A 23,666-nucleotide genomic window follows, 5' to 3' on the forward strand; every position below is an offset into this window, starting at 1 on the left:
CCCTCCCGGATAAGCCCGCGCCCTGCTCCCCACTCCCTCCCGGGTAAGCCCGCGCCGCTCTCTCCGCTCCCCGCTCCCTCCCGGGTAAGCCCGCACCCCGCTCCCCTCTCCCTCCTGGACAAGCCCGCACCCTGCTGACCTCACAGGTCTGCTGGTGACCTGTTTCCAGAGACCAGTGAGGCCACTGCAGGCCTTGACTGGCTGGGCCCGAGTCCCACCCTTACCTGGGTTCCAGTGGGCCGTTTCCCCGTTGTCTTCCCCCGTGTCTCCAGCTCAGTCATACTTTTTTCTCCTGTGTTTAACATATGTGTATTATTTTTCACGCAACGAGTTTATGCTCTGTGTTTCACGGCTTTATGGAGAGAGAATTCACACACGTGTCATCTAAAGTGTGCAGTTCCGTGTTTTCAGGATGTTCACAGGTTGTACAATCTTCATTGTAATTTAATTGTAGAACCTTCTTTGGTCCCCCCAAAAGAACCCCATTCCCACCAGCCGTCACTCCTCATTCCTCCCACTGCAGCCGCTCACCTGCTGTCATCTCTGTAGAGTGGCCTTTTGGGCGTTTTCTGTAAACGGTATCCTACCGTGCGTGGTCTCATGTGACCAGCTTTCTTTCCTGGGTGTGCTGTTTCCGGGGTCGCCTGTGCTGTAGCGTGAGGCAGTATCAAAGTCCTCCTTGTGGCTGACGGTGCCCCACCGTGTGGACAGACCACGCCTGCTGCTTCCACTCCTCTGCTGACAAACGGTGCTGCCGTGAGCGTGTGTGGACAAGTCTGTGTGGACGTGTCTTCAGTTCTCTTGAGCAGGTGGCTGGGAGTGGGGTTGCTGGGCCAGGTGTTTAACTGAGGCTCTGTCAGACCCTCCCCAGCGGCTGCCCCCACCTTGAGTTCCCACTTGGATCACCGCCAGCGCTGCATGATCATTCCCGGTCTCCATCCCATCCTCGCTCGCACTCATGGCTGTTTCTCAGCAGAGCCGTCCTGCCGGGGTGAGACGGTATCTCACAGTGGTTTCGGTTTGCATTTTCCATTTTTTTGTGGGGAACGGAGTCTTGCTCTGTTATCCAGGCTGGAGTGCAGTGGTGCAGTCACGGTTCACTGCAGCTTCAACCTCCCTGGCTCAAGTGATCCTCCTGCCTTGGCCTCCTATGTAGCTGGGACTATAGGCATGTGCTACCATGTCCAGCTAATTTTAGTGTCTGCAGAGATGGAGCCTCACTTTGTTGCCCAGGCTGTTTTCAAACCCCTGGGCTCAAGCAGTCCTCCTGCCTTGACCTCTTAAAGTATTGGGGTTACAGGTATGATGAACCACTGCGCCTGGCCAGAAGTTTTCAATTTTGAGCAAATCCAGTTTTACCTATTTATCTTTGGTTTCTGTGCTTTTGTGTCATATCTAAGAAACCATTGCCTAGTTCAGGATAATGGAGATTTAATTCTGTGTTTTCTGTCAAGGGTTTTATCATCCCAGCTCTTACATTCAGGTCTTTGAGCCATTGTGATTTAGTTTTTATGGTGTGAGGCTGGGGTCCGGCTTCATTCCTCTGTGTGCGGACATCCAGCTGTCCTGGCACCGTTGTTGAAAGCCTGTCTTTCCCTGATGACGGTCTTTTGGCTCCGTGTCGTAGTCACCCATGTGGGTTGTTCCTGGACCCTCACTTCGTTCTGTGGACCCACGCGGCACAGAGCTCACCTTTGGGGAGGCCCAATCATCTTCGTGCTGCTGCCACTGTGTGTGCTTTGACGTTGTACCTAGGATGCTGGGGCTGCCCCACGCTCCCGAAGCCTTCCTCCCGTTTTCTCCTGGGAACCTTATAGTTTGGCGCTCCCTGTCTCTGGATCCTGTCATCCGCTTGATGTGTGATGTTTGGTGCGGCCCTGCTTCGTTCTGTTGGTGTTGATTCTGGTTGTCGCAGCACTGTTGTTGAGAGGGCTGTTCCTGCGCCTTGGGCTGTCTTGGCGCGCTCTCGGCAGTCTGCACCTGAGTATGAGGGTTGACCTCTGGACTCTTGTAGCGTGTAGGCGAGAGGGTTGATCTCTCGACTCAGCTCTGCTCTGTCCATCTGCGCGTCCGTTCTGTCGGTGTATGTGTCCATCCTCTATGAGGGCTGAGTTTTAAAATTGGGAAGTGCGTTTTCCAACTTTGTTCTTTCCCAGGATTGTTTTGGCTGTTCTGGGTCCTTGCATTTCCATGTGAATTTCAGCGTGAGCTTGTCAATTTCTGCAAAACAGCTGACTGGGATTTTGAGACAGTGTAGAATCATGGGTCAGTCTGGGGAGCCCCTCCGTGTCAGTGAGGCCACACCCTGCGATCTGTGCCCGTGGGCAGGTTTCCCCTTATCCGGAGCCGACACCCTTTCAGAGGTGTCCCTTTATCCAGAGCCCACACCTTTTCAGGGGTTTCCGTTTATCCAGAGCTGACACCGTTTCAGCAGCGCTGTGGAGTTTTGGTCGGATGCACCTCGGAATCCCATGCTGCACCCGAGCCTCGCGTGCTCTCTGATGCCACGGTCGAGGTCCTCCTGCCGCGGTCGAGGTCCTCCTGCCACGGTCGAGGTCCTCCTGCCGCGGTCAAGGTCCTGCTGCCACGGTCGAGGTGCTCCTGCCGCGGTCGAGGTCCTCCTGCCTCTCTCTCCTTCGGCAGCTGCTGCCCACTCTGCTTTCTGGTGTGGTCTTTCCCTCTGGGCAGCCTCCGCATGTGGCTCGTGTCTCAATTCACATCTGTCTCATAGTTAGGATTGTTTCCTCACCTGAGGGGCCCATACTTTAATGTAATTGTATCGTTACAATTCTATCTCGATGGTTCCCGGGGTGGTGTCTGTCATCTCACGTAGAACATGAGAATCACTGACACTTAATGAGCATGTATTATGTATCCACCACTGCTCCCGTTTTATAGATGAGAAACAGAGACTTAGAAAGGTAAGGACGGAGCTGGAGTCGGGCCTGGACAGGGAGCCCAGAGCCAGGCTCACACAGGTGCTTGGACAGGTGTCACTGGAGGGCAGTCCTGAGAGGAGCTGGGAGCCAGCACCGTCCCTGCCCCAGCTTTGCCGCCTGGCCCGGCCAATCCTTGGTGCTGAGCTTGGTGTTCCGGACCCGATCGGGGCGCCCCTGCCTTCCAGGTACCAGCCTCCGAACCTCGCTATCTCCACCCTCTACTGGAAGGCCTGGCCCCTCCTGCTGGTCGTCGCGGCATTCAACCCAGAGAACATCGGTGAGCCCCTGCTGGCCGCCGCGGGCACATGCATGGCCCTGCTGGTCCTTCTTTTGGGGCAGTTTGTCTGTTGGGACTTGGGATGAACCCAGCTGGGGACGAGAGGAGGAGCTGGGAGAGGGCGGGGTCACATGCCTGGTGCCCAGGGGAGCCTGGCCAGCCCCACACCCTCCGGTTCCCTAGGCCTGGCTGCGTGGGAGGAGTACCCGACCCTGAAGATGCTTATGGAGATGGTGATGACCAAGTGAGTCCGCACGTCCCCTCGGTGGGCCCAGGGCGGGGAGCAGGGCCTGAAGTGAGTCCTCTCGTCCCCTCGGGGAGCCTGGGGCGGGGAGCAGGTATCGTGGGGACCAGGTGTGTGTCGTTGGGATCAGGTGTGTGTGTGGCTGTTGTGCTGTGGGGAGTGGGCGTGTCTGCCTGTGGTTTTGTGGGGACTGGGCGTGTGTCTGCCTGTGGTTTTGGGGAGACCGGGCATGTGTGTGCCCGTGGTTTTGGGGTGACCGGGCGTGCATCTGCCTGTGGTTTTGTGGGGACCGGGTATGTGTGTGCCCATGGTTTTGGGGTGACCGGGTGTGTGTCTGCCCGTGGCTTGGGGGGGGACCAGGCGTGTGTCTGCCCGTGGCTTTGGGGGGACCAGGCATGTGTCTGCCCGTGGCTTTGGGGTGACCGGGCATGTGTCTGCCTGTGCGTTGTGGGGAGTGGGCGTGTGTGTGTCCTGAGGTGGGAGGCACAGCTGCTTCCCCCACCTCTGAAGGAGCAGATTGACTTTGGGGCCTTGGGGTCAGAGCTCAGATTAGAGCAGCCATGGGGAGTTGGGTATAGGAACACGCCAAAGCCATATGTGCCTCTGTAGGCAGAGAGTCCCTGCCCTGCAGGTCAGTCCCTGGATGGGTGGGCGGAACCTGCGTGGCTGTCATACTGGGCTGTGCTCCCGGCGTGGGTGGCATGGGCGGGAGGCGGCCCGGGAGGAGGCCGGGTTCTGATGCTGCGGCCTTGGCTCTGGTAAGGGCGGCATGCTGCCTGTGGAGGACGAGGCCGTGGCTGGACCGCACCTCGGGGCAGCGCCATGGCTTCTCGCCGTGCTCTGACAGCTCTATGGATGCTCCCGGGCGCCCTGTGCTCCTGACTCCTGTGCAGCAGGCAGCAGCGGCCACAGGGGTTTTGACCCTTCTTAACCCTGAGCGTGGTCCGCTGGGAGTGAGCCTTTCGTGGGGGACAGGGTGACACACTCCTCTCTCTGGCCCTAGCAACTACTCCTACCCGCCGTGCACCCTGACGGATGAGGAGACCCGGACGGAGATGATGAACCGTGAGCTGCAGACTGCCCAGCGGGAGAAGCAGGAGATCCTGGCCTTCGAGGGGCACCTGGCAGCCGCGTCTACCAAGCAGACCATCACTGAGAGCAGCAGCCTCCTCCTGTCGCAGCTCACCAGCCTGGACCCCCAGTATGCAGCCCACACAGCCCTGCCCCACGCCTGCCGTCAGGACCTATGGGTGGTGGTGTGGGTGGGACAGAGGCTGAAGGAGCAGGCGGAACTGACTGCACTGCGGCAGACCCTAAAAGGCCTGTGGAGCCCCATCCCCATGTCCCTGGCTTACTGCTGTGGGGCCAGGCCTTGGGGACATCCCAGGTCAGGACGGGTCGCCTATCTCGGGCTGTCGGCTGCCCCTCGAAGCAAGGATGGGAGGAGGGGGTGTTCTGGGGGTGATCCGCTCAGGGCGTGCTGACACATCATGTCCTCTGTGACCCTCAGAGGGCCCCCTCGGAGGCCTCCCCCTCACATCCTGGATCAAGTGAAAAGCCTCAACCAGTCCCTCCGCCTCGGGCACCTCCTGTGCCGCAGCCGAAACCCCGACTTCCTCCTCCACATCATCCAGCGGCAGGTGAGCTCAGAGGCTCCAGGAGGTAGAGATGGCAGTCTCGGGAGGCCCAGAGCCTTCTGGAGGCCTTGGTGGCCAGAAGTGGGCAGGACACACCTGGATGCCAGGCCCATGAGCTGGCTGCTGTGTGTTGCCCTTTCCGGCTCCAAGGTCGCCCGGGGGGCTGGCGGCAGGTGTTGGGCCCAGAAGGTGCTGAGCGGGGGCTGCTGTCACCTGCCCAGGCCTCCTCGCAGTCCATGCCCTGGCTGGCGGACCTGGTACAGTCCAGCGAGGGCTCCCTGGATGTGCTGCCCGTGCAGTGTCTGTGTGAGTTCTTGCTGCACGATGCTGTGGACGATGCTGCCTCCGGAGAGGAGGACGATGAGGGCGAGAGCAAGGAGCAGAAGGCCAAGAAGCGGCAGGTCAGGGCTGCCCACCCGCCTCTCACCCCGCACCCCTGTCAGGGCTGCCCACCCCTCAGCCCACCCGCCTCTCACCGCACACCCCTGTCAGGGCCGCCCACCCAAGGGCGCCCTTGGCCCACCCGCCCCACACCCCACATCCCATCTGCCTGTTCTGTCACTTGCACCCCTGAGAGCACCCTCCTCCCCACAGAGGCAGCAGAAGCAGCGGCAGCTGCTGGGCCGCCTGCAGGACCTGCTGTTGGGCCCGAAGGCTGATGAGCAGACAACGTGTGAGGTGCTGGACTACTTCCTGCGGCGCCTCGGCTCCTCCCAGGTGGCCTCCCGTGTGCTGGCCATGAAGGTGAGGTGGTGGGCGGGTCTTCCTGCACACGTTCTTCATGTTTAAAATGAGTAGGCTGGGGACCAGGCACGGTGGCTCAGGCCTGTAATCTCAGCACTTTGGGAGGCCAAGGTGGGAGCATCCTTGAGTCCAGGAGTTTGAGACCAGCCTGGGCAACACAGGGAGACCCCATCTCTACAAAAAATGAAAAAATTAGCTGGGTGTGGTAGTGTGTGCCTGTGTTCCCAGCTACTCTGGAAGCCGAGGCAGTAGTATCACTTGAGCCCAGGAGTGTGAGACCAGGCTGGGCAACACAGTGAGACCCATCTCTACAAAAAATAAAAGATGAAAAAAATTATCTGGATGTGGCGGCATGCACCCGTGGTCCCAGCCACTGGGAGGCTAAGATGGGAGAATCACTTGAGCCCAGGAGGTTGAGGCTGCAATGAGCTGTGATCACACCACTGCACTCCAGCCTGGGCAACAGAATGAGACCCTGTCTTAAAAAGTGAAAGTAAAAATAAAATGAGTGTTCAGTTCACCCCGACTGTATTTTTAAGTTCCTTGCCCGCGTAGGAGGGATGCGCTGGTGAAACGTGAAGGCGGACCCCGCCACCTGCCTGTTGTTCCTTTCCTGCTGGGGACGGGAGGGTCCAGAGTGGCTTCACGAACGTGAACAGAAGCGTTTAACAGAAAGAGCTCAGTCTCATTTTTCCCTTTTCCCTGTGGCCTCCCCTGGGAAGCAAGCGCCACATTCTCCTCGGGGCTCTGAGGGCACCGCCGTGTGCTCCCGGGGCTGGGCTGAGACCCTGCCCGCACTGCTGAAGCCGGCCCAGCTCACGCGTGTCTGCCACAGGGTTTGTCGCTCGTGCTTTCGGAGGGCAGCCTGCGGGACGGGGAGGAGAAGGAGCCCCCCATGGAGGAGGATGTGGGGGACACAGATGTGCTGCAGGGCTACCAGTGGCTGCTGCGGGACCTGCCCCGCCTGCCTCTCTTCGACAGCGTCAGGAGCACCACAGCCCTGGCCCTGCAGCAGGTGAGGGCGCTGACCAGGGCCGCGGTGGGCGGGGATGAGAGGGCCACAGCCCTGCCCCAGTGCTGCTCAGACCACCCTCCCCTCCAGGCAATCCATATGGAGACCGACCCCCAGACCATCAGCGCCTACCTGATCTACCTGTCCCAGCACACGCCTGTGGAGGAGCAGGCCCAGCACAGCGACCTGGCCCTGGTGAGGCAGCAGAGCCAGCCAGCAGAGTGGCCCTGGGGAGGGGACGGGGGCAGCACAGAGACCCCGCCCTGGGGAGGGTATGGGGCCAGTGGTGCAGTGCCCTGGGCTGGCGGCTTCTTGGGCCTCAGGGAAGCATTGAGGGTGGGAGGGCTGTCACGCTGCTGTGCTGGGGCCTCTGTGACCCTGTGGCCACCTGTGTCTCTTCCTTAGTCACCACTCACTTCCTGGAGCCTTTCTCCCTAGTCCCTGAGGGTGCGAAGTCACAGGGATGAGGGTGCCTTGTTCACAGCAGGGTGGAATCTGAGCCATCAGCCCTCTTCCTCACACCAGGAGGGTTTGGGCTGTGGGCCCAGGTCGCTGGGCACCTGCCCGCTGTCCTCAGCATCTCTGGCTTACATGTGTGGCGCTGACTCTTGTCTTCTCTCCTGGGTGCTGTCCTTCTCCGCTGGGCGTCTTCCAACTTTGCACTGCTGTCCTCTGTCCCCAACCTGCGCTGTGACCTAGTGAAAGTTCGTGGCCCGAGTCCTTGGGGAATGAGCGATGGGTGAACAGATGGTGGCTGCCGGGCAGAGGGCAGCAGTGTCTGCCTTCAGGGCCTGGTCATTGTCCTTGGCCGTGAGAGTCGTGTCCTCCCTCCCGCCTGGAGAGTCCGACCCAGCTCTGGTCGTCTCCCCTGGAGGCCTGTGGCAGAGTGAGGGTCTGCGGTGCTGGTGCTGGTGCCGTGGGCCCTGCCTAAGATCCCAGTGAGGACGTGCCTGCGATAAGGCCGCCCCAGCTGGCCGGAGAGCCGAGCTGTCTTGGAGCCTCTGACACCCCCCTGTCCACACACCAGGACGTGGCCCGGCTGGTCGTGGAGCGCTCCACCATCATGTCCCACCTCTTCTCCAAGCTCTCCCCGAGTGCTGCGTCGGACGCCGTGCTGAGCGCTCTGCTGTCCATCTTCTCACGCTACGTGAGGCGCATGCGGCAGAGCAAGGAGGGCGAGGAGGTCTACAGCTGGGTGAGGCCGCGCAGCGCATTCGGTGCCGACTTGGTGCCCTTGGTGCTGGCCCAGGGTCCCCGAACCTCACGGCCCTGACTCCGCCTCCTTTCTCGCAGTCGGAGTCTCAGGACCAGGTCTTCCTGCGCTGGAGCAGCGGGGAGACGGCCACCATGCACATCCTCGTGGTCCACGCCATGGTCATCCTGCTGACGCTGGGCCCGCCTCGAGGTGAGCCGCCACGGGCACTGAGAGGGCAGCTTCGTGCCAGGCGGGCCATGGCCCTGACCACACCCAGCGGCTTCCGCATCCTTGCCTTGCTTCTGGGCGGGAAGCCCTCCGGCCCTTTCACCCTGTGTCCTAGCTTCTCTCCTAAAGAGGAGGCTGCAGCCCGTCCCGCGTGTCTCTGAGCACTTGGTGGACACGTGGGAGATCCCCGCGTGGTGTGACCTCCCAGCCTGGAGAGCCCTGAGCTGAAGGGCCTGGTGTAGCCTGCAGTCAGAGTCCTCACTGCCCCAGCCTATCTGTGTAGGCCTGCGGTGCCTGGGAGGCGGCAAACTCAGGGTTTCACTGTGTGGAGGTGCGACATGAGGCTGCCAGGCAAGCGGGTCCTCTCCCCAGGGCCTGGGCATGTGACCCTGAGGACGCTCCGGCCAGCGCAGTGTTGGGAATCCGGCGCCCACCCAGCCATGCCCTCTGTGGCCGCAGCCTTCCGCTTTGTTCTTGGTTGACACCAGGAACTGCTCCCACGTTCACCCCATTGTGTCTGCCAGTGGGGGAAGGGGGCAGAACCCCCTTGCTGGGGTTTGGATGGACGTGAGCGGGCTGTGCCAGGGTGGTGAACCCGCTTGCAGAGGTCGGGTGGATGTGGGCAGGCTGTGCCAGGGTGGTGAACCCCCTTGCAGAGGTCAGGTGGATGTGGGCGAGCTGTGCCAGGGAGGTGAGCCCTATTGGGAGGCAGATGCAGTCATAGGTGTCACCCTTGGGAAGGGCAGCAGGGGAAGCTGGCCCCGTGTGGCCCTGGGTCTGTGGGGTTTCCCATTGGCTTTGTGGAGCCAGACAGCTGGATGGGACCTGGTTCAGCCAAGCAAAGCCTTGAGGGCAGGGGCTGGACAGAGACACGCACATGTCCGCTTGGCCAAGACAAAATGGCGGTGATACTGGTTGCCGTCCTGCAGTGTCTGTGAGGATCAAATGCGTGCACCTACGCAGAGCATCCGTGAATAGCAAGTACTCTAGCACGGGAGCCCCGTGCTCCTCCCAAGCCTCAGTTTCCCCCTTGGGAGAGGAGGTGCCTCTAGCCTTGGCACCAGCTGTGCTTGGGGCTGGGCTCCCGGCGGGTCTGAAGGCTGCTCACCCATTGTCCTTCCTGAAGCCGACGACAGCGAGTTCCAGGCACTGCTGGACATCTGGTTTCCAGAGGAGAAGCCGCTGCCCACCGCCTTCCTGGTGGACACGTCGGAGGAGGCGCTGCTGCTTCCGGACTGGCTGAAGCTGCGCATGATCCGTTCTGAGGTGCTCCGTCTGGTGGATGCCGGTACGGCCCAGGCTGGGCTTGAGTGGTGGGGGCTGCTGACTTGGGGGTCCCGGACCTCTCACCTGCTCCTCGGCTCTGAGGTGCTCCGCCTCATGGACGCCGGTACGGCCCAGGCTGGGCTCGGGGTGGGCTGCTGACTCGGGTCCCGGGCCCCTCGCCTGCTCCTCCGCTCTGAGGTGTTTGGCCTGGTGGATGCTGGTACGACCCAGGCTGGGCTCGGGCGGGGGCTGCTGACTCAGGAGGGTCCCAGGCCCCTCACCTGCTCTTCGTGGGCCTGGACGGTCTCCGGCCGTGGCAGAGGAGAAGACTGGCCAGGTGGCCTCAGGGGATCCTGCAGATCATATGTCCTGGCCACAGCAAGCTGTGCTGGACCCTGGGAGGAGACCTAGAGCAGCCTGTGCTGGCCCCGTCTGGGAGGGTCTTACTGTCAGGCTCAGGGGCCTAGAGTGAGAAACGGGGCCTGGACGAAAAGATGAGAAAGTGGTCTGGGGTTGGAGGGGAGGAGGGGAAGTGGTGGGGCCTCTGGGTTGGTCCCTGAAGGATTTGGGGGTTGAAGCTGCAGCCGGGGACCCCAGCAGGGGATGAGCGTGGGGCCTGGGCCCACGTAGGTCAGTAGGGCTGGTTCCTGGTCGGTGAGGAGACATGGGAGGCAGCTTGGTGAATAAGTGGGGCTGGCTCAGGAAGCCCCTGACTGCCAAGGGGTCTAGGCTATTGTGTGCCCGCGGGAGCCGTCGATGGCTTCAGGGTAAGAGCGCCATCCTGAGCATTGAGAGGAGATAGTCACGGCGCCCTGTGTGCAGTTCGGGAGGTGTACTGTGCCGTGCCACCATAGGCCCTCTGGTGCGTCCACCCACCCCCGGGGATGGGGCCCACACAGCTGCCATCCAGGGCGCAAGGCGGTCCTGAACTGCTGTCCCCTTGTTCGGCCCCAGGTCTCGGGTGGGGCTGCAGAGTGTGCACCGCTGTGGGTCTTCGGTGGGGTCACTGAGCACGTGTGGCCCAGGGTCTCGGGTGGGTGGGGTCACTGCACACAGGCAGCCCCAGGTCTCGGGTGGGGTCCCAAGTGCCTGTTGCCCGGGTCTCAGGTGGCGTTACAGAGCACGTGCACTCTCAGCCCTGCAGGACCTGGAGCCGCAGCAGCTGCTGCTGTTCGTGCAGTCCTTTGGCATCCCTGTGTCCAGCATGAGCAAACTCCTCCAGTTCCTGGACCAGGCGGTGGCCCACGACCCCCAGACACTGGAGCAGAACATCATGGACAAAAGTAAGACGTCAGGGACCTGCGGAGTGGGCCACACACGCTGACCGAGCCCCAGCCCAGCCAGGCTTTTGGGGCCTGGATGCGAGCGGGTGGGTGATCCGAGGTCAGCTGGGTGTGGGTGGCACTCGAAGCCAGGCTTAGAGCTGTGGGCCAGCAAGGCTGGCACAGGCAGAAGGGAGCCGAGGCCTGGGCCTGCCCCAACCCTGGGGCCAGACACCCTGCCGGGCCTGTTCTGAGGTTGGAGGGACTGTTGGGGCCTCGATGCTCACTGAGCCTGCCCAGCTTCTGAAGTCCTTGGGAAGTGTTGGAGACCGTGGGGGTGTCCCCAACTCTGGTGTCTGTAGAGAGGGGAGGACCTGCTCCTGACCCCTGGCCGCGCCCAGGCGTGACCCTGCTGCTGTTTGCAGATTACATGGCCCACCTGGTGGAGGTCCAGCATGAGCGAGGTGCCTCCGGAGGCCAGACTTTCCACTCCCTGCTCACGGCCTCCCTGCCGCCCCGCCGAGGTACTGGGGAGGGACGGGGCCCACACAGAGACCCAGCCTGGGGAGGGAGACGGGACCTGCGTAACCACACAGTGCAGTGCACACTTGCTGATGTCACCTGAGAGGGGCCCCCACAGAGGCTCTCGGCCGGTCTTTGGTCAGCGTTTGCCTCTGGCCAGCATGTGGGTTCTCGTTGAGTCTGAGATCCCTGTGGTCCTGAGCGAGACCTGGGGTCCTTGGGGAGCATGGAGCCCAGGTCTGAGCTCTTCCTCCTGGGTGACGGTCCCCAGGCAGGGCTGACCGTGTCTTGCACAGTTTCTGCCGCTGGAAGCCAGTCAGGAAGTGTCCAGCCGCTGATGGTTCTCCTGTCTCTGCAGACAGCACAGAGGCACCCAAACCAAAGAGCAGCCCGGAGCAGCCCACAGGCCAGGGCCGGATTCGGGCGGGGACCCAGCTCCGGGTGCTGGGCCCTGAGGACGACCTGGCTGGCATGTTCCTCCAGGTAGCGATGCTGCTGCGCGTGGGTCTCTACCTGCAGCCCCTCTTCCTGTGTACAGCCTCCCCTGCCGCCTCACATGCACAGCGGCCTTGACATGCGTGACCGCCTGACCCTGGCACATTGCTTTCACGTAACACTCCCATGCCCTCAGATGGAGGCTTAGGCCAGCATTGGGGAAGGGGGTCACCCTGCCTCCTCCCTGCCGTCCTTGCACGCCCCTCTGCACGGGGCATCCAGTTTGATATATGCAGAAGCCAAAGTTGCAGGTCTCACCCGAGGTCTGGCTGTTGGAGCTGGGGATCCTGCAGGCCTCACCACCTCCTGATGGGGAGCCTGGTGGGCCCTGCGCAGGCTCTGGACACCTTCGTCCTCTGGGGCAGCTCCTGGGTGTTGGGGTCCCTCACTGCTCCCCATCACAGGTCTCAAGGGCCCTGGGCCCCTCAGGCCACAAGGCGGGGGCCACAAATGAACAAGGAGTTGATGGGACGCGGTTCTGGCATGAAGCTGCACCCACCGGGCACTCAGCCTCTCCGCTGTGCTCCTCTTCCTCTGCTTCCTCCTGACACCGGCCTGCCCTGTTCCAGATCTTCCCGCTCAGCCCGGACCCTCGGTGGCAGAGCTCCAGTCCCCGCCCCGTGGCCCTCGCGCTGCAGCAGGCCCTGGGCCAGGAGCTGGCCCGTGTCATCCAGGGCAACCCTGAGGTGCCGGGCATCACGGTGCGTGTCCTGCAGGCCCTCGCCACCCTGCTCAGCTCCCCACACGGCGGCGCCCTGGTGATGTCCATGCACCGCAGCCACTTCCTGGCCTGCCCGCTGATGCGCCAGCTCTGCCAGTACCAGGTGCCCGGGTGTGGGCCTCGGGTGGGAGGAGGAAGGAAGGCAGTGAGGGCTCTGCCTTCCGCAGGATGGCTTGGGTGTCGTGACTGCTCCTGTGTGGGTCTTGGGTCTCGGTTTCTAAGCAAAAAAGGACAGTGCCCCAGGGAGCGGCGGCAGGGTCCCCTTTCTTCAGTGAACATTCCCCCAGGACGGGAGGTGGGGCAGTGCGGCGTCCGCCTGTTCGCGCCCCACCACCCAGACGCGGCGCCCTTGCCTTGCTTTCCCTGTCTGCTGGTGCCTGGGACTGTGTTTTACTTGCGTGTGTGTTTATTTTTTCCCTTGAACCACATGGGAGCCCTCACCAACTGGGGGTTTTGAAAGGGTCTCTGCGAGGTCATCTGGGCCTGTGCAGGGGAGGCACCGTTTCAGGCAGGAGGTGGGATGAGGTTGGCTCAGGCCCCAGGTGCCGGTCGCGGCAGGTGTCAGCAGCCTCACAGCCCCAGTCTGGGCCTTGGGTGCCGGGTCCTTGTGTGTCATCTGCCAGGGTAGCCACATGCCACTTTGTCCCCGCAGCGCTGTGTGCCGCAGGACACCGGCTTCTCCTCACTCTTCCTGAAGGTGCTCCTGCAGATGCTGCAGTGGTTGGACAGCCCTGGTGTGGAGGGCGGGCCCCTGCGGGCACAGCTCAGGATGCTCGCTGGCCAGGCCTCAGCCGGGCGCAGGCTCAGCGATGGTGAGGACCGTGCCAGACTGGAAGACAGCTGGGGGGCACTGGATGGGGGCTCACACAGAGTGGCCAAGCTGCCTGGCACCCCGAGGCCCGGGGAGTGGCTTGTGGGGGGGGTGCCCGCGTGGACCCAGGGGAGCTCTTCTACCGTGGGGCCTCCCTGGACGGGGCATACCAATAGGGGTGAGGGCGGAGCCACAGGGCACTCACACAGACCTCCCACAGTGCGAGGGGGGCTCCTGCGCCTGGCCGATGCCCTGGCCTTCCGTCAGGACCTGGAGGTGGTTAGCTCCACTGTGCGTGCCGTCGTCGCCACCCTGAGGTCTGGGGAGCAGTGCAGCGTGGAGCCCGAGCTGATCAGCAAAGGTGCCTTCCTGGCCCAGTCCCCTCGGGCCGCTGGGGCCTTGGGAAGACCCAAGCCTGCGGCTGCTTCTTGCTGTCTAGTGGGGGACGGACAGTGGCTGCTCAGCACTGTCCTCAGAAAGTGCCCACAGAGGTTCCCTCTCAGATGGCCGAGGGCGGGGCCTCTTGAGAATGAGTTGGAGCTTCCTCCTTGGTGGGCCCCCCGATCACTGCTGCACCCAGCAAAGTGAGCCCCGGCCCCGGCTGCACTCTCTGGCCCTGGCTGGGCTCTCCTGTTGTGTTCCACACACGGTCACCCCACATCCCACCCTGGCTAGCCCACACCCACTCGGCAGCCCCCCCGACCTGGGCGTGACCCACATGTTTATCTGTCCCTTGCACAGTCCTCCAGGGGCTGATGGAGGTGAGGTCCCCCCACCTGGAGGAGCTGCTGACTGCGCTCTTCTCTGCCACTGCGGACGCTGCCTCCCCGTTTCCGGGCTGTAAGCCCGTGGTGGTGGTGAGCTCCCTGCTGCTGCAGGAGGAGGAGCCCCTGGCTGCAGGAAAGCCGGATGCGGATGGCGGCGGGTGAGCTGGGGTGCTGCACACAGCTGGGGCAGGCGGGCAGGCGGCACCAGCTCCTCCCTGAGCCACCTTCTCCCTGCAGCCTGGAGGCCGTGCGGCTGGGGCCCTCGTCAGGCCTCCTGGTGGACTGGCTGGAGATGCTGGACCCCGAGGTGGTCAGCAGCTGCCCCGACCTGCAGCACAGGCTGCTCTTCTCCCGGAGGAAGGTGGGTGGCATCCAGCTTCAGCACGGGGACTCACCTGGGGTCTAGGGCTTTTCCTGACCTGCGGTGCAGCAGCCTTGGCCTGGGTGAGCCTTGCAGGGGCCCCAGTAGCCCCCCCGCTCTCAGGCCATGTCCTGTAGCAACCCAGAGGAAGGGCAGGGTCCCCTGTTGGCCCCAGCAGAGCCCAGGCCAGGGTCACAGTCGCCTGTGGACCAGCCAGATGTGGGGACGGGGCGGGTGAACGGGGTAGGGTTGGCCACGCCAAACCCTGTAGATTGTGTAGGGGCCTCCGTCTTCCCAAAGGGAATGGGGCTGTGGCCAGGAGAAGGGAGGGCAGGTGCTGGGCTCCCCAGGTCCCCCGCAGGGGAGGGATGACCTCACCAGAGAGGCTGCACGGAGCCCTGGGCACCTCCACTCTGTGGCATGGCTCCCATGGGAAGAGGTGGGGAGATGCTGCACAGCCACCAGGAGGGGCCCTCCAGCACCACATGACGGGGCCGGTGTCACCGGCAGCACCCCAGGCCTCGGCTCTCTGAGCGGCTCATTGGGGAAACCATCAGCTGACCTCAGCAGAGTCTGCCATTGGCCCTGGTGAGGCCATCTGGGCTTCTTTCTCCCTCCCCAGGGCAAAGGTCAGGCCCAGGTGCCCTCGTTCCGCCCCTACCTCCTGACCCTCTTCACGCATCAGTCCAGCTGGCCCACGCTGCACCAGTGCATCCGAGTCCTGCTGGGCAAGAGCCGGGAGCAGAGGTGGGCGCCTCCATGTCCCTGACCCGGGCCACGTGCACACTGGCCTTTGCCAGAACTCTCCCAGCGCCATCTCTGACTGGTATCTCCCGTGCTGAGACGAGACACCTCATGCTCAGTGGAACCCGTGCCTCCCCACAGGTTCGACCCCTCCGCCTCTCTGGACTTCCTCTGGGCCTGCATCCACGTTCCTCGCATCTGGCAGGGGCGGGACCAGCGCACCCCGCAGGCAGGTCTTGGGAGGGTGGCCCATCCGGGAGAGGGCGTGGCGCTCCGGGACTGATGCAGATGCCTGTTACAGAAGCGGCGGGAGGAGCTAGTGCTGCGGGTGCAGGGTCCGGAGCTCATAAGCCTGGTGGAGCTGATCCTGGCCGAGGCAGAGACACGGAGCCAGGATGGGGACGCGGCCGCCTGCAGCCTCATCCAGGCCCGGCTGCCCCTGCTGCTCAGCTGCTGCCGTGGGGACGATGAGGGTGTCAGGAAGGTGACGGAGCACCTGTCAGGCTGCATCCAGCAGTGGGGAGACAGGTGCTCAGGCCCCCTGGCCCCAGATGCTGCCTGGGAGTGAGCCCCATGGAGGGGGTCGAAGCCCAGCCCCGGGTGGTTCCCCATCACGCCTGGTCCCGTCCTCCCACCCCTGTCACTGGGGGCCCGTCCGCCTGGTGAGCCCTGCTTCATCTCTTCCAGTGTGCTGGGCAGGCGCTGCCGAGACCTCCTCCTGCAGCTCTACCTACAGCGGCCGGAGCTGCGGGTGCCCGTGCCTGAGGTCCTGCTGCACAGTGAAGGAGCTGCCAGCAGCAGCATCTGCAAGGTGAGGGCACCACTCTGCCACTCCCTGCGCCGTCCCAGGTGCCCTGGCAGGGCAGGGAGGGAGGGCAGAGGCCCCAGTTTGTGTGGCCATCACCAGCTTCACCTCTTGTCCTTTCCCGGTCTGTGCTGCCTTGTGGCCCTGTGGGTTTGTCTGCATTGAGTTTTATACCGAGGGGGCCTGCAGGCGCTTCGCTCGTGGGGCGCCATCCAGCAGAGTCTGGAGAGTCGTGGTGTCATGGGCGCTGAGCGGCCTGCCATCGTGTGGATGGACCGTTGGTTTATCTGCTCACCTGCTGGTGGACGTGGAGTCACGTTCAGTTTGGGGCAGTGACAGCTGCTGGGGACTCGTGCATGGGTCTTGGTGGACGGCTGCGTCCGCTCCTCTCCAGTCACCCTGGGGGCAGGGCTGGGCCTCTCGTGCCCGCTTCCCCGCCACTGGCTGGAACCCGCAGCCTGTCTTCTGCTGGTACCACAGAGGGCAGCTGACTTTCTCTAATCATTTCTGCCTGTGATTTTTTTCACTTATAAGTTGTTTTATATGTTGAAATCATACTTGATGTGCAGTTTTGCAGGGAGTTTTTGAGGCAGGGTGTCTGCTGCCAAGGCTGGAGTGCAGCGGCAACATCATAGCTCACTGCAGCCTCAACCTCCTGTGCTCAAGTGATCCTCCCACCTCAGCCTCCCGAGTAGCTGGGACCACAGGCATGTGCCACCACACCCAGTTAATTTTTTTTTTTTGAGACGGGAGTCTCTCTCTGTCGCCCAGGCTGGAGTGCAGTGGCTGGATCTCAGCTTACTGCAAGCTCCACCTCCCGGGTTTACGCCATTCTCCTGCCTCAGCCTCCCGAGTAGCTGGGACTAGAGGCGCCCGCCACCTCGCCCGGCTAGTTTTTTTGTATTTTTTATTAGAGACGGGGTTTCACTGTGTTAGCCAGGATGGTCTCGATCTCCTGACCTCGTGATCCACCCGTCTCGGCCTCCCAAAGTGCTGGGATTACAGGCGTGAGCCACTGCGCCCGGCCATCTTTTTGTATTTTTAAAAACAGAGACGGGGTCTCGCCATGTTGCCCAGGCTGGTCTGAACTCGTGGGCTCTGGTGATCTTCCTGCCTCGGCCTCACAGAGTGCTGGGATGACGTGCATGAGCCACCGCACCCGCCTGGCCGATGTGCAGTTTTGGCTTGTTTCCCGCTTTGTATCATTTGGTGTTGAGCTTTGGTTTTATTCTGTGTGGGGTTTTCCCAGAGGCTGGCTGTGGCCTACCTGCCCTCCTGAGGTGCTCATGGAAGCCTTAAGGAGCCAGTTCCTCTGCTCATGGCATGCCATGCGGTAGATCGCGGCCACAGCTGGCGGCCAGGCTGAGTGTGGGCGGGCAAGTGAGGGGAGCCAGCGGCCCCAGCCTCAGAGGGCCCCTCCCTGCAGCTGGATGGACTCATCCACCGCTTCATCACGCTCCTGGCGGACACCAGCGACTCCCGGGCGTCGGAGAACCGAGGGGCGGACGCCAGCATGGCCTGCCGGAAGCTGGCAGTGGCGCACCCACTACTGCTGCTCAGGTGCTGCCTCAGAAGCGCTGCCCTCACCAGACGCTGGTTTAACCAGGGCTCTGCGGCTCTCCAGCCTGAGCAACAAGAGCGAAACTCCATTTCAAACAAAAAACAAAAAGCATGTTTCCCATGGGCTGAGGTTGACAGAGGGAAGTCAGAGCCCTGAGCTGGGCCTCAGGTGGGAGGAGCTGGGTGGGCCCCAGAGAGGGGCAATGTCATCCCCACCTCCTAGGGCGGGGGGTGGTGTGGGAGTCGGGGTGGGCAGCCCAGGGTCTGGCTCCCGGGGCAGTCAGTGGGTCCTTCCTCGGGACATGTGCCACGTGAGCCGGCTGGCCGGGGCTGACTGGGCCCTCACTGCGCCCGCAGGCACCTGCCCATGATCGCGGCGCTCCTGCACGGCCGTACCCACCTCAACTTCCAGGAGTTCCGGCAGCAGAACCACCTGAGCTGCTTCCTGCATGTGCTGGGCCTGCTGGAGCTGCTGCAGCCGCACGTGTTCCGCAGCGAGCACCAGGGGGCGCTGTGGGACTGCCTGCTGTCCTTCATCCGCCTGCTGCTGGTGTGTACTCCCGCCGCCTGCCCCCGTGCTCCCTTCCACTCCCTCTGCCCTGGCCCAGGCCTGCCGCCTCCACCCGGGGAGGGACTGGGAGGACCCCTGCAACCAAGGCCCAGGCCAGGCCACCTGCCCTGGGGACCAGCTCCCACCCTGGGAAGCCCCTGCCTGCTGCCCCTCATGTGCCTGGGGGTCCCACGTCCTGCAGAAGCCCAGCCCAGACCCTCTGTGCTGCTCTCTGCGTGTCGCTTGTGCCACCTCGAGCCCCTCATCAATCTGGGCATGTGCCCCAGACGGCTGTGTCCACACCCTGACAGGCCACGCTGGCCACCCTCGGGCCCATGACACCACAGTGATTGGCAGAGGGGGCTCATTGGCTGGGGGCTCGTTGGCTGTGGAGTCCGTGCCCTAAGGCTCTGGGAACAGATGGGAGCACAGGCTGTGTTTTGGCCCAGCAGGGCAGAGCAGCTCGAGGGTGCCGCTTTTGCTTTGCAGAATTATAGGAAGTCCTCCCGCCACCTAGCTGCCTTCATCAACAAGTTTGTGCAGTTCATCCATAAGTACATCACCTACAACGCCGCGGCAGCCGTTTCCTTCCTTCAGAAGCACGCTGACCCGCTCCAGTGAGTGCCACGGGCTGCAGGGAAGCCGCGGGCCTCTGGCCAGGTCCAGCAGGGTCTGGAGGGTGTTCTCGGGGAGACTGGGTCATGTCAGATCTGCGGCTCCTGAGGCAGGAGAGGGCTGCTGTGCGTGGTGCTCATCCCAGGGGGCAGAGGCCGCTCCACCCTGCGCCGGAGCTGTCCACACCCACCCCTGCAGCTCTCTGTCCTGTTCCACGCACAGATGGCCTCCCCGCCTGGGCCTCCCCTGACCCAGCCTTCCACCCGCCAGCGTCTTCCTCCCAGGTGAAAGCATCTTCTCTCCCTAGCGATCTGTCCTTCGACAACAGTGACCTGGTGATGCTGAAATCCCTCCTTGCAGGGCTCAGTCTGCCCAGCAGGGACGACAGGACCGACCGAGGCCTAGACGAAGAGGGCGAGGGTGAGTGGGGCTGGCAGGGGCTGCTGGAAGCAGCTGTGGAACAGTCAGTCCTGGGGGCCTGGTTTTCCCGGCCGCACAGCCAGCCCTGGGCCGTCTGAGGCGTCCTGATGGGGCTTTGTGAGCCAGGACCTTGCTGACTGGCTGGCCCCTGGCCCACCTCACGGGGACAAAGTGCTGACTGGTGCCTGACAGAGCATCAGCACACCTGCCCGGCATATCGCCCCACCCGGCACATCACCTCCACCCCCGGCACGTCGCCCCCGCCCCCCGGCACGTCGCCTCCAGGCGGCACGTCGCCCCCACCCCCGGCGCGTCTCCCCCTCCCCCGGCGCATCGCCCCCGCCCCCGGCACATCACCCCTACCCCTGCCACATCGCCTCCGCCCCTGGCACATTGCCCCGCCCCCAGCACATTGCCACACCCCCGGCACATTGCCTCTGCTCCTGGCACATCTACCACCCACCAGCGCTTGTCCCAGGTGTCCCTCCCCAGGAAGCCTCCCCTGGTCCTACTGGGCAGGGCTCGTCATTGGCTTTTCACTCCCGTCCTTCCCTGCCTGAGGTGACACGGCACCGCAGCACGTCTCTCCTGTGCCGCCGGAAGAGTGCCAGGCCCGGGTCCCAAGGGGCCATCCTGCCTTGTGCCCAGTGGGTCATGGCCCACATTTCGAGAAACAGCAGGGAGAGACTCGCAGAGGTGCATGCGTCGGATCCAAAGGGGGCTCCCGGCTCCTGGCTCTACCCTGTTTGTGGAGCACTGCTGTGTGCTGCCACCTTGGGAGCCTGGACAGTGGCCACTGTGCTGTCGGGAGGGCAGGCCCTGGTGCTTCAGTGTGGCACGTCCTGCCGCTCCCGCCCTCCTGCAGCACTGCCACTGTCTTCCAGAGGAGAGCTCAGCCGGCTCCTTGCCCCTGGTCAGCGTCTCCCTGTTCACCCCTCTGACCGCTGCCGAGATGGCCCCCTACATGAAGCGGCTTTCCCGGGGCCAAACGGTGGAGGGTAAGTCGAGCCCTGCTTCACCCACTCGAGGTCGGTGCCCTGGGTCCCATGTGGCTGCGGGTAGCAACCAGCAGCTCTCCCGGCACTGACTGGGGCGTGAGCACGGCCCACGCTGGGCTGTGGGTGGGTGGGCCGTTCCTCACGTTGGGGAGCACCCCAGAGAGGGCCTTAGAAACTCAGGGGCCCAGGGGAGCTGGAGGGTGCTGCTCTGCTTCAGACACAGCAAAAGGCAGGGGAGCACCCTGAGGGGGTGGGAGTGTGGCAGGAAGAGGTCAGGCAGGTGGGCAGGACCAGCGGGTAGGCAGGACTGGTGGCCGCCTTCAGAGAAGAGCCAAGGCTGGGTGGCCCAGGTGGAGTCGGGCCGTGGGGCCACTTGATGCTAAGAGCACCCTGGATGTGGGGCTGCCGCAAGGGGTCAATCTCTTTCCTTGGAGACCATGGGTAGGGGCAGGGGCGGGCATTTGCGGAGCTTGGGGGCAGGGACGGGCATTTGCGGAGCTTGGGGGCAGGCACAGGCATTTGCAGAGCTTGGGGACGGGGCGGGCATTTGCGGAGCTTGGAGGCTTCACTGCTGCGGGTATCACTGGGCTCATGCTTTCCCGTGATTTCTGTCCTGTGGTGCTCGGGGCCTTGCCCCCTCTGGGTGGCTGGCTGGGCTGGGGTGGGCAGAGGTCTGCTTGGGCCCTTCAGCTCCGGCCTGGCCCTCTCTCTGTGTTAGATCTGCTGGAGGTTCTGAGTGACATAGACGAGATGTCCCGGCGGAGACCCGAGATCCTGGGCTTCTTCTCGGTGAGCTGGATGGGGCTGAGGGAGAGCTGGGAGGAGCTGATCCCTTGGAGAACCTCAGCAGGGCCACTGCCCCCAACAGGGTGTGCTCGCCCTGAGCCCCAGGGAGTCCTCTGAGGCCGGGCTTCGGGTGGGGCCCCAGCCCAGGCATTCACAGGCTGCCAGGGCAGGCCCACCTTTAGCCCTGGGCTGGGACTGGCCGATGGCGGATGCGTCCTGCCTTTTGGATAGGAGCGTAGGGTCCCTGCCATTGCCATCGGCCATCAAGAGACCAAGAGGTGAAGGGGCCTCGATGGGGGCTGGACCCCCCAGTCACACACCTCCCACCTTTTCCCCGGTCAGACCAACCTGCAGCGGCTGATGAGCTCGGCCGAGGAGTCTTGCCGCAACCTGGCCTTCAGCCTGGCCCTGCGCTCCATCCAGAACAGCCCCAGGTGAGACCACCGCCGGCCTCCGTCCGCCGCCTCCACCGGGCCCTGCTAAACCAGGTCACTGCTTGACCCACCTGGTGGCCAGACCAGGCTCGCCCTGTTGGGTGGGGGTCTGGCGTGGGCACAGGGCGGGGTGCCCACTGAAGTGCGTGGCTCTTTCAGCATCGCAGCTGATTTCCTGCCCACATTCATGTACTGCCTGGGCAGCCAGGACTTTGAGGTGGTGCAAACGGCCCTCAGGAACCTGCCCGAGTACACTCTTCTGTGCCAAGGTGAGGACAGGTCCCCCGTCTGGGGCCCTGGCAGCCCCCGGGGAGGCCGGAGGCGCGTCTCCTGAGAGCTGGCTCTTGCAAGTCCCGAGGTCTGGTCACTGCGGCCAGGGTGTTTGTGGTCAGCATGACGTGCGGGGCCCCGTCTCCCCCACAGAGCATGCGGCTGTGCTGCTGCACCGGGCCTTCCTGGTGGGCATGTACGGCCAGATGGACCCCAGCGCGCAGATCTCTGAGGCCCTGAGGATCCTGCATATGGAGGCTGTGATGTGAGCCTGTGGCAGCCGACCCCCTTCCAAGCCCCAGCTCGTCCCATCCCTGGGGATCCTCAAGGCGAAGCCCAGGGAGCGCCGCCATTGCTGGTCTCCGAGGAGGTGAGGGCGCCGAGCTCCGAGGCCAGGCAGGCCCAGGAATAATACTCCGAGCCCTGGGGTGGCTCTGGGCCGGCTGCTGGCATGGGGGGCCGTCCACCAAGCCCTCATTCACCTTCCGGTCCACAGCCCTGCGGCAGAGCGGTGGGCAGCGTGGCCCAGCGTGTGCAGGATCCCACCGGGTGTGGCCTGGGCTGGTTTTGAATGAAATGATCTGAACTCTCTGTGTCCTCTTTGGTGTCCCATGTCACCCTCTGGCCAGCTGGAGCCTCGAGGACCCTGGCCTTGGCTCCCCAGCCCTGCAGCGCAGGGAGTTGAGCAGGGTCCTGGGAGGTGGAGACCAAGGCCAGGCCGGGCTCTCCCTTGGGCCAGCAGTTCCTGCAGGTGTCGAGGGTTGGGGGATGCTGCCTGCTTGGCTGCCCCCACCATCATGGTCTCCCTGTCAGGTGCCGGCCCTGGGCCCTGCCTGGCCTCGAGTCCTCTGCTCACGGGGTCGGCCTCTGTTGAGTGAGTCCAGCCTTGTCAGGCTGTGTGGGGGACTGGCCCTGCAGACCGATCTCTCTCTCCTGCACTAAAAGGATCAACAAGGCCCTGAGAGCCTCAACTGTGGGTGTCCCCCTGTGGGAGCTGAGTGGGGGTCCCATTCCGGAAGAGTCCCAGTAGCCGGCGATGCTGCTCGTCTTGCCTTTCCCAGCACCCGCTCACAGGGGAGGGTCTGGGAGGGTCCTAGTGCATGCAGGGTGGAGCTTGGTGTGGGGCCCGTTTGCTGGCCCGGTTGGGGTTAGAGCTGCCCACCCCTCTGTCCTCACCGTAGTGGGGTCTTCCCAGCACACAGATGGGACCCGTGCTCTCCCGGTTCCCTATGAGTCCCCCCAGGTCAGCCCCGCCCCGGCCGCCCTCTGCCTGGGCCACTGTGGCTGAGAAGCTGACCCAGGCCCTCCTCCAAGCCTAGGTAGCGCGAGGCCTCAAGGTTCTAGTGATGCCGAGGCCTTGGGGAATGCCCCGCGACAGCACCCAGCAAGGGGGCAGCCGGGCTCCAGGCCCACAGCCTCCCAGCCCAGCCCAGCCCCTGGCCTGCGCGCCCGCCCAGGCCCCTGCGCCCTCCTGCCCACCCTCCCCGGACTCTTCCAGGCTGCACAGGTCCAGGGACCAGGTCCCGGGTGGGGTGAGCCAGTGCCGGGTCTAACACCAGACATGCCTGTCTGCAGCTGGCTCCTGTGGCTCCAGGGGACTGGGAGGCTGCTCTGGGAGTGACTTGGAGGCCTATGGGCCGCCGAGCAGCCTCTATCCCAGCTGTGCGGGGCCATCCTCCTCCACCCTTGCCCTTAGTGCCTTGCCTTCAGGCCCCTGGTGCCAGCACCTCTGCCCTGGGTCCGAGTGTGTGTTAGGATTAGGGACAGGGACAGCAGTGAGGAGCGCCCAGCACAAGCCTGGGTGTGGGATGAGGCCCTTTCTGCTCTGCTGCTGGCTCTCCTACCTCTGCACAGATAAGGGACAGGGCTGAGATTTGAGCCCTAGGGCCCTGGAGCCATGGGCTGCCCCGGGGGGGACCTGGGAGGCCCAGAGGCCCTGGGGCTGGGCTGAGCGGAAGCGGGGCCTGAGGTTTGTGCAGTGGGAAGGGGCCCGGGAGGCTCAG

The 23,666-nt window shown here is 63.7% G+C and overlaps 1 protein-coding gene across 1 annotated transcript in view; it reads left to right on the plus strand.

Moving 5' to 3' along the window:
- LOC105483488 (integrator complex subunit 1) overlaps positions 1-22,254 on the plus strand; it is a 34,830-nt gene extending 12,576 nt beyond the window's left edge. The window contains exons 17-48 of the mRNA XM_071095447.1: positions 3,125-3,216; positions 3,400-3,460; positions 4,464-4,661; positions 4,971-5,100; positions 5,319-5,498; positions 5,692-5,841; positions 6,677-6,856; positions 6,944-7,048; positions 7,881-8,048; positions 8,147-8,258; positions 9,403-9,564; positions 10,679-10,825; positions 11,230-11,328; positions 11,685-11,809; positions 12,391-12,645; positions 13,195-13,354; positions 13,574-13,714; positions 14,095-14,278; positions 14,358-14,481; positions 15,104-15,228; positions 15,367-15,454; positions 15,527-15,753; positions 15,913-16,036; positions 17,457-17,590; positions 17,948-18,140; positions 18,630-18,757; positions 19,063-19,175; positions 20,060-20,173; positions 20,892-20,962; positions 21,302-21,393; positions 21,553-21,662; positions 21,817-22,254. Of these exons, the coding sequence (XP_070951548.1) occupies positions 3,125-3,216; positions 3,400-3,460; positions 4,464-4,661; positions 4,971-5,100; positions 5,319-5,498; positions 5,692-5,841; positions 6,677-6,856; positions 6,944-7,048; positions 7,881-8,048; positions 8,147-8,258; positions 9,403-9,564; positions 10,679-10,825; positions 11,230-11,328; positions 11,685-11,809; positions 12,391-12,645; positions 13,195-13,354; positions 13,574-13,714; positions 14,095-14,278; positions 14,358-14,481; positions 15,104-15,228; positions 15,367-15,454; positions 15,527-15,753; positions 15,913-16,036; positions 17,457-17,590; positions 17,948-18,140; positions 18,630-18,757; positions 19,063-19,175; positions 20,060-20,173; positions 20,892-20,962; positions 21,302-21,393; positions 21,553-21,662; positions 21,817-21,932 (4,408 nt within the window). The 3' untranslated portion in view covers positions 21,933-22,254. The remainder of the gene's footprint in view (positions 1-3,124; positions 3,217-3,399; positions 3,461-4,463; positions 4,662-4,970; positions 5,101-5,318; positions 5,499-5,691; positions 5,842-6,676; positions 6,857-6,943; positions 7,049-7,880; positions 8,049-8,146; positions 8,259-9,402; positions 9,565-10,678; positions 10,826-11,229; positions 11,329-11,684; positions 11,810-12,390; positions 12,646-13,194; positions 13,355-13,573; positions 13,715-14,094; positions 14,279-14,357; positions 14,482-15,103; positions 15,229-15,366; positions 15,455-15,526; positions 15,754-15,912; positions 16,037-17,456; positions 17,591-17,947; positions 18,141-18,629; positions 18,758-19,062; positions 19,176-20,059; positions 20,174-20,891; positions 20,963-21,301; positions 21,394-21,552; positions 21,663-21,816) is intronic.
- The last annotated feature ends 1,412 nt before the right edge of the window (positions 22,255-23,666 follow it).

Source organism: Macaca nemestrina, chromosome 4 (genome assembly GCF_043159975.1).
Source record: "Macaca nemestrina isolate mMacNem1 chromosome 4, mMacNem.hap1, whole genome shotgun sequence".
Taxonomy (NCBI): domain Eukaryota; kingdom Metazoa; phylum Chordata; class Mammalia; order Primates; family Cercopithecidae; genus Macaca; species Macaca nemestrina.